Source organism: Aptenodytes patagonicus, chromosome 9 (assembly GCF_965638725.1).
Source record: "Aptenodytes patagonicus chromosome 9, bAptPat1.pri.cur, whole genome shotgun sequence".
In the NCBI taxonomy this organism is placed as follows: Eukaryota; Metazoa; Chordata; class Aves; order Sphenisciformes; family Spheniscidae; genus Aptenodytes; species Aptenodytes patagonicus.
In genome coordinates, this window is record NC_134957.1 from 9,455,657 (window position 1) to 9,470,248 (window position 14,592).

General features: G+C 48.3%; 1 protein-coding gene across 1 annotated transcript in view; it reads right to left on the minus strand.

Annotated features, from left to right (window-relative positions):
* Nucleotides 1–2,978, minus strand: part of SH3BGRL (SH3 domain binding glutamate rich protein like) — a 36,971-nt gene extending 33,993 nt beyond the window's left edge. The window contains exon 1 of the mRNA XM_076347064.1: nucleotides 2,896–2,978. Coding sequence (XP_076203179.1) covers nucleotides 2,896–2,940 — 45 coding nt within the window. The 5' untranslated portion in view covers nucleotides 2,941–2,978. The remainder of the gene's footprint in view (nucleotides 1–2,895) is intronic.
* Nucleotides 2,979–14,592: the final 11,614 nt, after the last annotated feature.

Below are 14,592 nucleotides of genomic sequence, written 5' to 3' on the forward strand. Positions count from 1 at the left end.
AACCCCATGATTGAGTACAAATACAGGACTTTGCAACCAGTGAAACACACCAAAGATAACACTGAGCACCAACTCCCCGTGCTGCAAAGCCCGTCAAGGGGCAGCTCGGCAGTCACACTTCCCGCTGTAACACCCATGCCCAGACTCTGAATGACACATGTACACGGGAATTAAGTGAACTTCACCAGAAATCCCTTGAAACACACTTGTAAAACGTCTTTGGTTAGACATGAGCTTCATACGATATTTTTTCCTCACAGATACATACTACTGAATATAAACTTTATGGAGAACAGTGCCTTGGGGAAACATTTTATATACTATGATGTGGCAAATTACACTGCGTAACAAAGTATGACTTTGCCAATAAAAGACCACAAAATTTGGGCACCCTCCAAGACTTACAGCCCCAGGCTGTGAGGTGTGAAGCAATCTCAACCCCTTTTCCCTTCAGTGGGAGACAATGCTTTCCAGAGTCTCACAAAAGCTTCACCAACTTACAGAAACGGGGCAGTCGTTTTCTAGGAAGGAGGAGATTTTATACTTATTTCTGTCTTGCTTCTACTCAAGCAAATTAGCTTTTTAAAAACCAAAATAACACAGTGCTGGGCGTCACTGACAGTACAAAGCCGACTTAGCAGGAGTGAGAGCCCTTACAGGGTTGATGTTAGCCAGTTCAGTTACTTTGCTGGAAACAGCTTTGACTCTGTTCCACCTCTCTGTAGCAACCTCCTCTGATGTGGATTTTCCATTCCCGGAGTGGGTTATTTCAAATTCAGCACCCAGAAAGGCTCCTCTGGTCCTCCAAGCAAAGCCTGTCTCACCGTCAGCTTAAGACCCACAGAAACGACTCATTCCCGTCAAGCACATATCCCTCCAGATAGGTGCCTCTCTGTCTTACTTTCGGTTGAAACATCGATTAAAATTCTTACACTAGAAAGAAAACAGCCACCCGGTGAGGTGCTCAGCTGATCCCTGCCAACAGAAACACCCTCCGTGTACTCAGTAAACTGAGAATGTGCAAGTCCTGCTCATTACCACAAGATTACTTGAGCTGCACTAGCTTTAGACACAGGCATGAGTGTGTGTGCGTATATATATATATACACGCACGTGCGTCATAAAACTGGCAATTATGTGCATGTTACGCTCAAATTCACAAAAACAGACTACGCCAACGCTATATTTAAATTCCACAGTCAAGGATGCACAAAGGAGCTAAAAGGCAGCAGTAAGTCAGAATCGAGCCTTGTAATGCATACAATCCACACAAGGACAAGACAGCATCGCAGAAACCACTAAGCTAGTAATTAAAAACCTAATTTAAAAACAGGAAAACAGTCAGGATTGAGATCAGTGGTTGCACCCCTGGAGCTTAGTATCACCACACAGACAGAAATCAATAACTGCCATTAAGAGGTCACTGATAAAAATCTATAGCAACTGAATCAGTCAACTTGAAACCTATTAACAGCTGTATTAGAAAGAAAGAATTACTTTCTCAATTTGCTAACGACCGCTTCTTTCCTTCCAGATGATCATTTTGTATAAAGCCAGCAGAAATCCCTTTGGACCCCCCTCATGAATGAACTACTCGGGATTTCAAGACACTCTCCAGATCAGCATCAGATAATCATCTGCTTTTCACAGTCAGCATCAGCACATCGATGTCAGCATTGACATCAAGATTAACAAAAACGACACGGGAAGAGAGCGACAGCAGGGACACCCAAGGCACACAGTCCCGTGCCATCTGCACTCCATCACTACAGGGCTCAGCCTCTGTCATTAGAGCTAAACGAGGGGTTACAGCATTGCAGCCATCAACGGCAAAGCTTACCAACGTGGTATTTTACCCGCTGAAGACCGTAGACCAGTGACTGCACTCAACCGGAGAAGGAGAATTCAGTGAGGGTTTTTTTTTTTTAATCTTCTGTACATCACCATCCTCTGAAAGTTTGGGAACCTGCACCTAAAGTACATAGCCCAACAGTGACATGAAAGGTCACTACAGAGCCACAGCTTAGTCTCTTTATCTACTTGCAGCAAAAGTCACTGATCATTAACTGCAATAGCTGGCATTTTCTAAGTCTCTGGCATTTTGTAGTTCTCCAGCACATTCATACTAAGTGCTACGAAATCCCCTGGATTTTAGACTCAGAGCATCTTTCACACAGATCAAACAGAAATCGGGCGATCTTGAGGACACTACCACTCTGAGCTACATCTGAACCTGGGCACAAACCCCCGATATTTGTTTATTTTCCTTTTGAAAAATACAGTCTTCTGACCCAGCTCTGCCCACAGCGCACTGGGGCCATAAGAAGCGAAACCCAGTATTCCCACAAGGCAAGAAAAGAAACCGCAGCTGCTCGGACAGTAGCCACACATGCCTGCCACCATTGATGATTCGATATAAGAGGAATAAACTCATCCAAACCGGATACTGACGTGATGGGTGACACAATTTAGAAATAAACTTCAAGAACGACAACAAAAAACCCCAACACTGTTGGCTTTGCCTTCCCCGCGCAGAACGAGGGGTGCGAAAGCGTGCCACCCACTCGGACCTGCTAAAGCCAGCCCGGCCGCGGGTGTGGGAGCGGCACACAGAACTCACAGAACAAGCTGCGAAATCACGAAGGAAATGACATTTTATTCTCGACGGCCAGCTGCAGCACACGCAGCTCCCTACAAGCGCTGGATGCTTCTCTCGGTCCGCCGAGGGGGGAGAAGCCCGGCTGCCCCAGCCTCTCCTCACGCCGCCCGGCCGGAGACCGCCGGCCCCCGGGCGAGGGGAGCCCAGGGGAGCCCGCACCCGGCCCGGCCCCCCGCGCCCCCAGCCCCGCGCCGCCGCCTTCCCGCCCGGTACAACTTTCCCGGGGCGCCCCTTACCGCCGTGGAGCCGGAGGAGGAGGCGATGTAGACCTTGATGACCATGCTGGGAGACGAGGCGGCGGCGGGATGCGGAGCCGGGCGGGCGGGCGGGTGGGTGTGTGCGGGAGGCACGGCGAGGCGCGGGCTGAGGCTGGGGCTGGGGCTGGGGCTGGGGCTGAGGCGGCGGCGGCGGCGGGAGGGCGGGAGGGAGGCGGTGGGAGGCCTCGCCCCGCCTCGCCGCGCTCACTGGGCTGCCGGCCCAGCAGTCACCGCCGCCCGGCCCGGAAGAGGGAAAAATGGTTAAAAAAAAAAAAAAAAAAAAAAAAAAAAAAAAAAAAAAAGGAAGAAAGGAAGGGGGCGAGGCGAGTTCTCGACGAACCACGCGAGACGTGCGGGGGAGGGGGCGCCCGCGCCATGGCGGCGGGAAGCCCCGCTGAGGCGCGGCGGGGGCCCGGGCGGGGCCGCCGCCTCAGGGGAAGGGGGTGAGGAGCCGCGGGGCGGCCCACCCCGGCGGGACCGCCGCGGCCGCGGCCGCCTCCCCTGGGCCGACCCGTCCCTGGGCTGCGCCGTTACGGCCCCCCACCCTTCAGCAGCTTCCCCTCGCCACTGGAAACGCCGCCTCCTTCACTCGTGCGGGGGGTGCCCCTTCCTTGCCTTGCCCTCGGCGTGAGAGCCCCGAGCCACCTCCCTACCCCAGCGAGGCGGGAGCCAGCCTGCGGCTGCCGGCCCGCGGGCTCCCATTACCTCGGCCTGTCACTTGGAGGGGTGACAGAAGACGTTTGGGATGAGTAGATGTTACTGGGCAATGGTATTTAGAAGACGTTTGGGATGAGTAGATGTTACTGGGCAATGGTATTTAGAATTAATTTCCTTTTAAAATGTATTCCAGCGTGAAGGGTACCGCCCAAGTGACGTGTCGGCCCATGCCAAAAGACGGACTGGGCATCCCGTGAAGTTCTTGGCCTTTCTGTACTTTCTGTAAAGTATCTTCCACGCAAATAAAGCATCAAAGAAACGGGTATCGGCACTGCTACCCTGGGTCTGCCCGCTCCTGAGCTGGCCCCTCCGCTTCCCTTCCCTCGCCTGCTCGTCTGTGCCGTGGCCGGGGACTCCTTGCCCTGCTCGGTTCACGCAGGATACTGGGGCTGTGCAAAGGGCCCAAAGGGACGCTGCCAGCCACCGCGCACCGCAATTCCACGGCACGCTATTTCATCATTTGTATTAATTGGGACCACTGGAGGAGACCTCGAAGAGTTCTTAATTGTTACAGTCATGGTGACGCGTTATTTAGGGAAATTTATATTCAGCACCTGTCTTCCACTTGCCTCTGGTACTCCAAATATTACCTTACATATATTTTATTGTACATTCTGATAGTAATTTCACAGAAAATGGAAAATATTTATGGTGATAAACACAGCAAGCTGAAATTTTGCCACCTACAAGCTAAGATGAAAGAAGGATGTTTGTTCTGCTGTTGGCAAAAAGTGGGGAGGTATTGCTGAAATGCTTTCTCCAAACAAAGTAAGCCTTCCTGTTTCAAATTATCAGGCGTTTTTTCAAACCACAGACATGATTTTTAAAAAAGCCTGTTGAATTAAAGAGTCTGTTGAATTAAGTCACCTATATTCGTTTCATTAATTTGCCAACAGCAAGAGGAAAGAGAACTGTTTTGAAGATGACGTGCCTAATTTTGATATTATTTATGATGCTTATCTCAATCTTGGAGACTGTCATGAGATTTATGTATGTTTTGAAAATGCAATAAGCCAAAATTTATTTAGGATGATGGGACACAACAAAAATTCCCTGGTTCAGGGAATGTCAACATTTAATAAAAGTAAACGGTGTACTTTTTAATCTCTTTAAAACAAATCGAGTTAAGTCCAGGAGATTAAAATTCTTCAAGGAATGTTTCTTCAGATGTGTTTGTACAGCCCCCTTCACGGCTGCTTGAGAAACGCACTGATAATTCCCATTTCCTCCGAAGCACCATGCTACGTGCCAGTCTGTAAGGCAAGGAACACCAGAGGTAGCGACCACAGCTTATCAGAAAGAATGAAAAAATGCAGGTGGAGAACGGGATAGATAGGTTTATCTGAACTTTGGGCTCACTCGTCATTCTGCTGGCTGGCCGCCTGCTCTCTGGCCAGCTCTCCTCTCCTCCTCGTAACGCACTTCAGCTCCTCGGGCTTGAAATTCTCCTGGAGTGAGCTGCACCTTGTCTTTCTGCCTACTAAAAACCCTGGTATAACCATTACTCTCGGAAGTGCACCTTAGAAGGCATTTTATCTTCATGAAAGAAGATTTGTTAAGTTACAAGCGATACATGAATTGGGTATTATTGAAATGACTAGGTTTTCTTGACTTATAGGAGTAAATTTTCTACTTCACTGGCAGAAAAGCGCAATGTTTTCTAGTCCCAGGCTACTCGTGTAAAATCCGTGGTATTTTTGTTGTCAACAGTTGTGAAGTGTGTTTAATTATCCTTCTCAAGGTAGACCAAAACCTCGACCAAAATGAACAAATTGATATTATGCCTCTAACACGAAAACCTCCTGTTCTCGTGCAGCCAACAAAACAGTATGTATATAATATTCAGCGATGATTGTTGTCTCCTCGATTCCTTTGTGCACTTGCAGTAGCGTGTGTTTGTACAAGGCCATCTTGTCAGGCTGCATCTTTTATTACTGTCTCTTTCGCTAGAAGGAAAACTGAACAGTTGAATTTTGGTTTATATTATTCTATGTATTACAAAGCAGCAATATTGGATAAATGGCAGCACTGGCACTGACTCCAGTGGCAGCAGGAGGGTAAGTGCTCCCCGATGGGGAGCCCAATGGTTTGCCCACCCCGGAGTCATCCAGGGATTTCAGATAAAAATGTTGCCAGTAATGGCAAAGATCTACTCGCTTTTTTCTTAAACCACAGACGAGGATGGTGGCTTCTGAGTATTGGCAAATTAAGCTATTTTTAAAAAAGAAATGAAGTAGAATCTCACAATCAAAGATATTACAGTGATCAACTGCAAAATCCCTCTTGTACAAAAGGTCAGGAAGCACATGTGCTCCAAATGCTCCACAGCTTCTTCGTAACCACGGAGGGAAATACCTCCAGAATTCAATTGCAAATATTCGGCGAGTAACATGAGAATGCGCCAGGTTTCATTCTCTGACTGTGCTTGTACTAGTGCTAGAGAAGATGGTCTGGATCTGTCTGAACTCCCGAAATGGAGGAACGTGTGATCGGTAAGAAATGTCAGCTCAGCGCTCTCAATGGGAAGTAAGAAATCCGTTCTTCGTTTCCAATCCCAGCCTACCAAGTTTTGCCAATAATTGGAGCCAGAAGGCAAACTGTGACTCAGAGCACGTCTTCTGACTTCACCCATGCTCTGCAAGAGCCATGTCCTGCTACAGCCTATGCCAGCGCACTGCTGATTTATGGTGGGTGGAAACTCTGCTCCCCTGCTCCAACACGCTCGTGGAAGGGGGTGGGGTAGTCCAGGAGGTCTGCTTCTCCTCCTCCTTCTCATTTGGAAAGAGAGCAAGGCCGTGTTTCCTTGTTGTGGTGTGTACTTGTGCCAGACGCACGGCAGTTGGTTGCAGGAGGAAGCAAACCGCACCGCACAGAACGTGGCCCTCAGCGTTGCTGCCTTTCGTCTCTCCGTTACCTCCACGATGGGCCCAGCGGAGCTCCGCTAAATCCCTCGTGATGTACAGGCGCGTGTACCTGTGCGACACGAAACGCGACATGAACCGACATCCGCTCCCGGATTAACGCTTGCGCTGGCGCTGGTTTGCGCAGGGGGCTCGCCGCACCCAACGCGGCCCTCGGAGTCATCACGAAGAACGTTAAAGGAAAGGGGAGGACCAAAGCAAGCCTGAAAACACCTTCCCCGTCATGAAAGCGGCAGTGCACGGCCTCGCTGGCGGCTCAGGCCTCCCGGCGAACCCCGCCGGTTCCAAACCCCGGGGGGGGGGGGGGGGGGGGGGGAGCGGCGGCGTCCCCCCGCCCGGCCCCGCCGCTGGCTGCCGCGGCGCGCCCCCTGCTGGCGCACGGCGGGGCCGCCGGCGCGGGGCCGCGGCCCGGGTCCCCGGAGGAGGGCTGGGCGTGGGGGGGGGGGGGCCGCCGGTTAACCGGGAAGCCTGCGGTGGACTGCGGGTTGCAGGAGCATCGAACGGTTCCCCCTGCCTTTGCCGACGCCTTTGTCGAGGCTGGATTTTGCTTGGGGCGAAAGAGCACGGCTCGTGCCGGAGGAGCGGCCCGTGCGCGGGGGACGCAGACTGTAACCTTCGGGTTGATTCTCAGCTTGCAAATAAAGGGGGAATGGGTGATTTTAATAACGTGATATTGCTCTGGCAGTTCGGCATTTATAAAGCCAAAGCGGCCCAAAGTAGCTCCGCTGTGGGGACCGGGGGTGCATCCGCACCTGTGCTTTGGTTGGGATCAGCAGTGCGCTTTCAAAGAGAATCTCCCGGTAGCAGGGACCGCGCTGTGACGTGCTGGCGTCGTGGGGCAGCCTTGCAGCAGGCTCGTTTGATGGCATTTGGATGAAACCAAGCTGGAGGATGACTCCAGGTACACACACACTGCACTGCAGCAGCTGCAAAACGTATGTCGCGTCGGTCATCTGCACCGGCTGTTTCGCTGTACAGGTTTGTTCCTATCGCACCTCACCACCTGCTAAGGTAGACGTAGCCAGAACTGATCTGGGCAGGTGTGCCAAGCCTTACCCAAGACAAAGGCCGGACAGCCCTTTCAAATATTTTTGGCAGGGTACATCTTACGCATAAAAAAAACCCCAAACCTAACTAAACTGAAGCCAGAGGTGCCAACTAGTCCAAGGGCCGGAGGTTCTGCATCACTGCTCCAGCAATACGTTTGCACTGGCAGCAAGGCTGCAGCAGAGGCTATGCTCTTGCCACGATCACCTGCTCGGCCAGCGCTGGGTATCGGCAGCCAGACCCCCGATCCTGCTCCGGCTCCCTGCTGCTGCCTGCACAGCCGGCCAGGCTGCGACACGATTATTGACAGCAGCGTTACAGGGCTCAGCTACAGCAGCCGGCGTGGGGATTGTCACCGTTCCCTGCCCCCGACGCCTTCTCGTCCCTCTGCTGACTTCCATCCAGAAAGGGGCTGGCCACGCACAACTCCCCGCTTCGGGCTTAGTCTCCCCTCTTCCTTGTGCTCCAGGCTGGCCATCCATCCTGCTGGCCATCCATCCTGCCGGCTCCGAGCCACCACCCAGCCCCGGCTCCGACAAGCCCTGCGCACGTTCCTGAAGTGCACTTAGTTACCCTGAAGCACTTGAGGGAAATACATGGAAGGGAATACTACAGATGCCAGGATTTCAGCCAGAATAACAGGAATAGTCACTCTTTTAATGCCGTTTTAGGCCAGTTTGTTCAGCTGGGCATTCTCGGAGGGCTGCTGCCCTGAAAGGCAGAAGATACAATCCAGAAGTCTGCCAACACCCTTGCCTGGTCCCCGGCTCCCACTGACTCAGGACCCGGACTGCACAGAACACGTTTTTGTGCTCTGAACACTAAATCCTGCCTTCCCTGAGCCCGTCCAGCGAGAAACCTGCAGTTCCTGCTTGCTGTAAGCTCAGAGCAAGCTGAAAGAAGGGGAAGTAGAGCTGCAGATCAGTACGGGATACCTGCCACGCCATTGTTTGAAGAGAAGTTTTTACATACTTGGAGATAATCGGTACATGCACAGTTGAAGAGGGCTTGGGGTTTCCTAGGACCAAGACGGTTTTGGTCAAAGGGTCCGCCCACAGCCTTGCTCTCCCCCTTCCCTCTCCTTGTGTTCTGGGCATCTTCAAACGGCTGTTGGAAAGACTCGTTCAAAGAAAGAAGCGCTAAAGGTAGCGTGGCTTTGGAAAACTTCACTGTGCTTACTGGGTCAGAACCCTCTCAGGTGCTGAGCCTCCCCGGGAGCGGATTTTAAAACCTGGTGGCATCAGCCCTCTCCTAAGGCTTTGTGTGGAAGCAGTTTTAAAGGAAGGCTTACACACTTCTGCGGGTGCGGTGAGGACCATCTGGCAATGGTTAGTTTGTTATTATTCGCTTTGTCGATTTATTCTAACCCTTACCGATGCTTCAGCGTGAGACAGATCCCCAGGCGAGCTTGTGAGTTCCTGTCTGGGAACTTCCCCAGCCTCCTCCACAATAAACGCAGATGCAAAAAAACTCATTTGGGTTCTCTGCTCCAATATTGTCTTTTCTACATATTCCTTTTATATCTCAATAGCCGATTCGTTCTAGAAAATGTCTTTCAGGCTTCCTGCTCCTGACGAGACTGAAAAATGACTTACGCTTTTTAAGTCCTTTTGCTAGTTGTGTGTCAAACTCTGTTTTTTACACAACCATTTTTACATTTCACTTGTTTATCATCTTTTCTGTTTTCCTCATTAAAACACAAATCTAACTTTTTGAAGGATGCCTTCTCGTTTCTGATAGCCTCCCATGTCCCGCCTTTTAGCTGTGTTTTTGTTAGCCTTTTTTTTTAGCCATGCTTGATCCTCCTATGCGCTTTTTTGACAGGTGATAGGCATTTGGTCAGAGCTTCCAACGTGATGTCTTTCAGTAGTCTCCATGCTGCATAAAACCCTCTTATTCTTTTAGCTACCCCTTTCAGCTTTTTTCAAGAAGCCTTCTCACTGTTACAGAGTTCCCCTTTCCAAAATTAAGAACAAGAGGGGATTTCTTTGGCTTTCGTTGCTCTGATCAGAGTGGTGACTCTTAAGTACGTAATGGTCACCGATTCAAAGACTGGTTAGTTAGGTCCTGCTCTCTGCCCTCAACCAAATCAAGAGTGGCTTCTCCTTTCTTGGCTTCCCTGACCCTCTGCTCCATGTCATTAATAGCGCCTAACCGTTCACACTCAGACCTAACACCTACGTGGTCTACATGGAGACACTGGACATTCCCCATTGCAGTTGTGTTTTCTGCCCTTACTGCCTCCCTTGTTTCCATCATCCCTGTGAAGTTAGCCGATGGAGTTAATCCCATGTTATAAGGGTAGTAGACATTTCCACTTATTTCTATGTTGAGAAGTCACCAAACCTGTTAATAATCTCCCTTGTGTCAGGTGAGGAAATATATTTTCTGGTTTATAATGCCAGATTGCACATCTGTCCTTGAATGGAGTGCACCAGACCCAGAAGGCGCCTGCTTTTCTCTGCCGACTCCCTCTACGGGAGTCCAGGCAACTAACTCAAATGTAAGCATCTCCTTTTGGATAGATGAATCCTGCCTGTAGCTCCCTGGAAGTTGTTCTTGTTTTGCAGATTATATTATTTATGCTTCCCCGTATGGCATTTGCATCGTTTGCCACCGTGCGACCTTGCAATAAAGGCGTATCCCAGTTTTGGGGACAGGGCTCCATGCAGTGCTTCACGCAAGGCCAGGAACTGGCAACACTTCGCCCACGCACGTGACTCCTGCCGCTCTTCAAACTTGCTTTTCTCTTCTCACGTGCACTACCATAACTTCCTATTTTTGAAGAGAGAGAATTGTTACTGTAAGGGCAGTCATCACGCGTTTGAGACCTGTACAGCAGTGCACGCCATGCGAGAACTGTGGAGGAAAAGGCAAATAAAAGACAGTGTTGGCAACTGACCAGCTGATGAAACTACTCATTTTTCTTTTGTGCTTTTCCTGGCTTCATTTTAGTAGTGGTCTTAGTTTTGACTGCTTTTCCAAATTACATCTTTTAAAGAACCAAAACTGGAAGAAGTAACTAAAAGGCAAACTTGCAGCTGACAGTCTGCTTGTCTGACTGCAATGGATTGAAATTTCTTCCTATCTGTATTTCATGTTTAATAAAAGTCTGCGTTTACTTTGGTGCTTGCAGTCATCCCCTTTACTATCAGGGACTAGGTAAGAAGCTGTAGCTAAGCCAAAGGTTTTACTGAAGTAAAGATGAACAAATAGACCCAATGCGAATCCTAAACCAACCGACAGAGTTACACCCTCATGTTCCCAAATTAATAGCACTAAATGTTTCATCGCAATCGATACTGAATTTGACACATAAATCAATTTTTACCCAGGACAAACCATAAAGCTACCCAGGATAAACTATAAAATTAACCAAGCACAAACATCTTCTACAGATCAATAATCCACTCATCCTAAAAGTTACATAAAACAAGGCCAACGGACAATTTAAAAGCCAGGTACATAACATGAAAACATGTTTTGTGGTATTTTGCCACAAAACAATGTATGTAGTAGTATTACTTGTCATACGTGGCATGACTATGAGCACATACAGAATCCTAATTTCCCTTGCCTCTGAACTCGTGATTATGGGGCGGTTGCGTAATTGGATGAACCAGGTTGAGAACTGAACGTGTCCAAAGCCCGTGTCATGCTCGCTTCTGGACTAACAGAAGTTGTCACCGCAGACATCAGCGAGGTAGCTGGGGCAGCCTCGCCATGCCGTCAGCCACGCTGGCAGCACCTGCGGACGCGTCTCATCCACCCTTCTGATTCCAGAGGCAGTGGTGTTGAAGAACGGCATAATCACTGTATGTTGAAGTGAGACCAAGTCTTCACGCATGAGAGACAAATGAATCGGGGAATAAAACGCCTCGGGTCTGAACAGCATGACCATGAGAGCTGCAAGACTACCGAGATCCCATGGTGGAAAGGAATCTCCTGATGTTCAAAACTCACGTGAATTTTAGCACAAAGGAATGAGAAAACAACATATATCTAACCGCCTGTTTGGGGAAGGCTAGAAGTCAATCACCCAAGAGTGACTTTGGTGTATTTTGCCTTCGTTCAGGAATATCTTGATCTGCTTTGGTTCAAGAAGGTAATCTAGGAGAACATTCATTAAGTACTACAGATCTTCTCTGACATCAGAACAGGCTCTCCTCCTCTGCAAGACCTTCCTGCCTTGGGCAACAGCAGGAAGATCTACATGAGATACTGTGAACCAGCAAACATCTTGAAAACCATCCGACATTCAGGATGTGGTAAACAGCACCTTGGAGGATGTTGGAGGGATGTAGGTCCCCGAGATGACTGGTCAATAGACACAGAACAGCCAGGAGTCAGACCACGGGGGTACCAAAATCGAGTTGACTGAGTCTTGCCCTATTTTGCAAAGATTAGGGGGCAAAACCTAAACTGAGTTGTGATAGTTTCAGCCTGAAAGTATTTTCTTGCACGTAGGTTGTCTGCAATCTCCCGATTTCCTAGAAACTTCTCAACATTCGAGCATCGCTCTGTAAGTTCAGTGTGGGCCGTTCAGACTATTCAGAGTGCTGGCTGCGTTGGTCAGTTTTGTTTTGACATAGTCCCATGTTTCTGTTTGTAGACTGGATGTTTTTACCTCTGGGGTCAATAACCTGCTCCGAATACCTACGCTTATAGAAGCAGAATTCAAATTTTAGTGTGAAGTTTTCTCATGGAAACAGTAGCACGAAAAAGATTAATTTCTGTTTCATTGCTTTGATTTACTCTTGACACAGTCCGGTGACAAGATATCATAAATTCAGGTCTAGGTCTTTTTCTACTGAATAAAAAAATGCCAGTTTTGGCAAAAACGCCAAAAAAGGTCACATGGTGTAAACTAATGCTCCAGAATAAACTTATTCTCCTAGGCCTAATTTATCAGAAAGATTTAACTAGTTTTGTACCGGCAGCCTACGTGCCAGATTAGGTGTATCAGTCCGTGCCATTCTAACGTGTCACCGAATCCCTTTTGTCTTTCCACGCCCAATGTAAAGCTACCGTACAGTCATAAAGCCGCTGTGAGCTCCATACCGTGTGCCGTGACTAACGTCGTAGCGAGCCTGCTCCCTGCCTGGATCAGATTTGTGCTACTGTATCAACGATGGTGGAACTGCACTCTCCTCTGCTTTGACACCGAGGGTGAACAGCAAGGACGGAAGGTCTTCATCGCGTGGCCATGCAACGTCAATGCTCCTTTTACCTGCTGCTTGGTTTTGGTCACAGATAAACATACCGCTACTTGTGTGATTTAGAAGAAGATTCAACCAGCCGCGGCCACCTCCCCATCGAGTTGATGGGTGACTTCCTATTCTTTCCAGTTATTATTGCATAAAGGAATATTTAATTGCTCCTTCCACTTGGCCTGAAGGAAGGGTGTTTAGAATATCCACAGGCTACAACCAGGTCTGTTATTTTCTATAGGTCTGCGTAGTAACAGCCATTTACACTTTCAGCATAACAGGATCTTGCAGCAGTTTATCCTCCCTATTCAGAGGGAAGTGATCTTCTAACTGGTGATTTTCCAGGTCAGTCTGTGGTTTAATGAACATTTTTAGAGAAGTCAAAATGTTTGAAAAAATGTAAAGGTGAAAAAGAAGGCATAGCGAATATAATGCAAAAATTAGTAGTGAACTTTAAATCTGTGCTTCACTTCCAGTGCACATTTTGATCCAAGCTTTCAACCAAATTGCTTGTCATGCAAGTTGTTCAGGAGGTGTTCACAGGCTCTTCAACAAATTCCTGTTCCTTTTCCACAAACGTACAGAGACTTCTCAGAGAATACAGAAAGAACGAAGCAATAACTGCAGGGAGACGGGCAAAACTTTTCAAGGCAACTGACAAAAGCAACTGAAGCACAAACCTTGTTGGTAATGGAGAACTCCTGCTCTTGGATGCAGACTCTTGAAAGAAGACCGAGAGCTCTTGAAAGGCGTTTTAGACAATTTTTAGTTCGGAAGATGGAGAAAACTATTGGAAACGCTATTTAAAATCTTGATTAATACAGGAGAACTTGAAGGTGGCATGATTAACAGGCAACGAGAGAGAAAGAAACCCACTGATAGAGCGGAAAACCACCCTAACGTGGAAGAAAGATAGGAAGCATATTGAAGACCGACATGAAGAAAAGTACAAAGTAGCTGTAATGGCAGCTTTAAAAATGCATAAGCAGCCTTTCTAAATTGTGCAAAAAGTGGAAACAAGCAGACAACTAAGAATTAGCAGAATGGAATAGAACTGGCACATAGGAACAAAATGAAAGAGAAAGGTCCAAAATTAGTTGCAGTGAGGAAGGAACGGAGAAGGATATAGGAACACATTCTATTTATACACATTGGAAGTAAGAGCAAAACAAAAGAAAATCTTGTTACTGACAGAAAAGGAGAACAAATAAAGGAAGGCACAAAAAAAGCTGTGTCTTCTTTGCTTCAGTCTTCAAATAAAGTGAATTGCCACCAGTTAGTAAACCCAACCCTTTAAGGAAGATGACAGCAACAGGTAGCAGCAGGAAAGAACAGACTAAATTGCATTTGGCTATGTGGTTACACCGAGGTCGGCAGTGCCTGGAAAACGCACTCCCCAGTGTTTAGGAGGCCAGTCATAGAGATTTTTTAATAATTGCTGTGTACCTACAAAAAAGTGATGGCATTTGGTGGTTCTACGTTGACTGGAGGAAGGGGGAGAAAGGCAGACCCATGGATGGAAAGCTGCTCAGCTTAACTCCAAAGTCCGGGAAGATAATAAACTACCGACATGTAAGCACTTTGAGAAAGAGGCAACATAAAAAGTGACAAATCAAAAAGTCACCATTAATTCGTCAAGAATAGGGGGAACAGCTGTTCAGATAGCAGCACTGAAAGGGAGCCGGGGATTACAGGGGATCAGAAAAAGAATCTGAACCAACACGGTGATGCTATTGCAAAGTCGGCAAACGCCACGCCGAGATAGGTTACCTAATTAACCT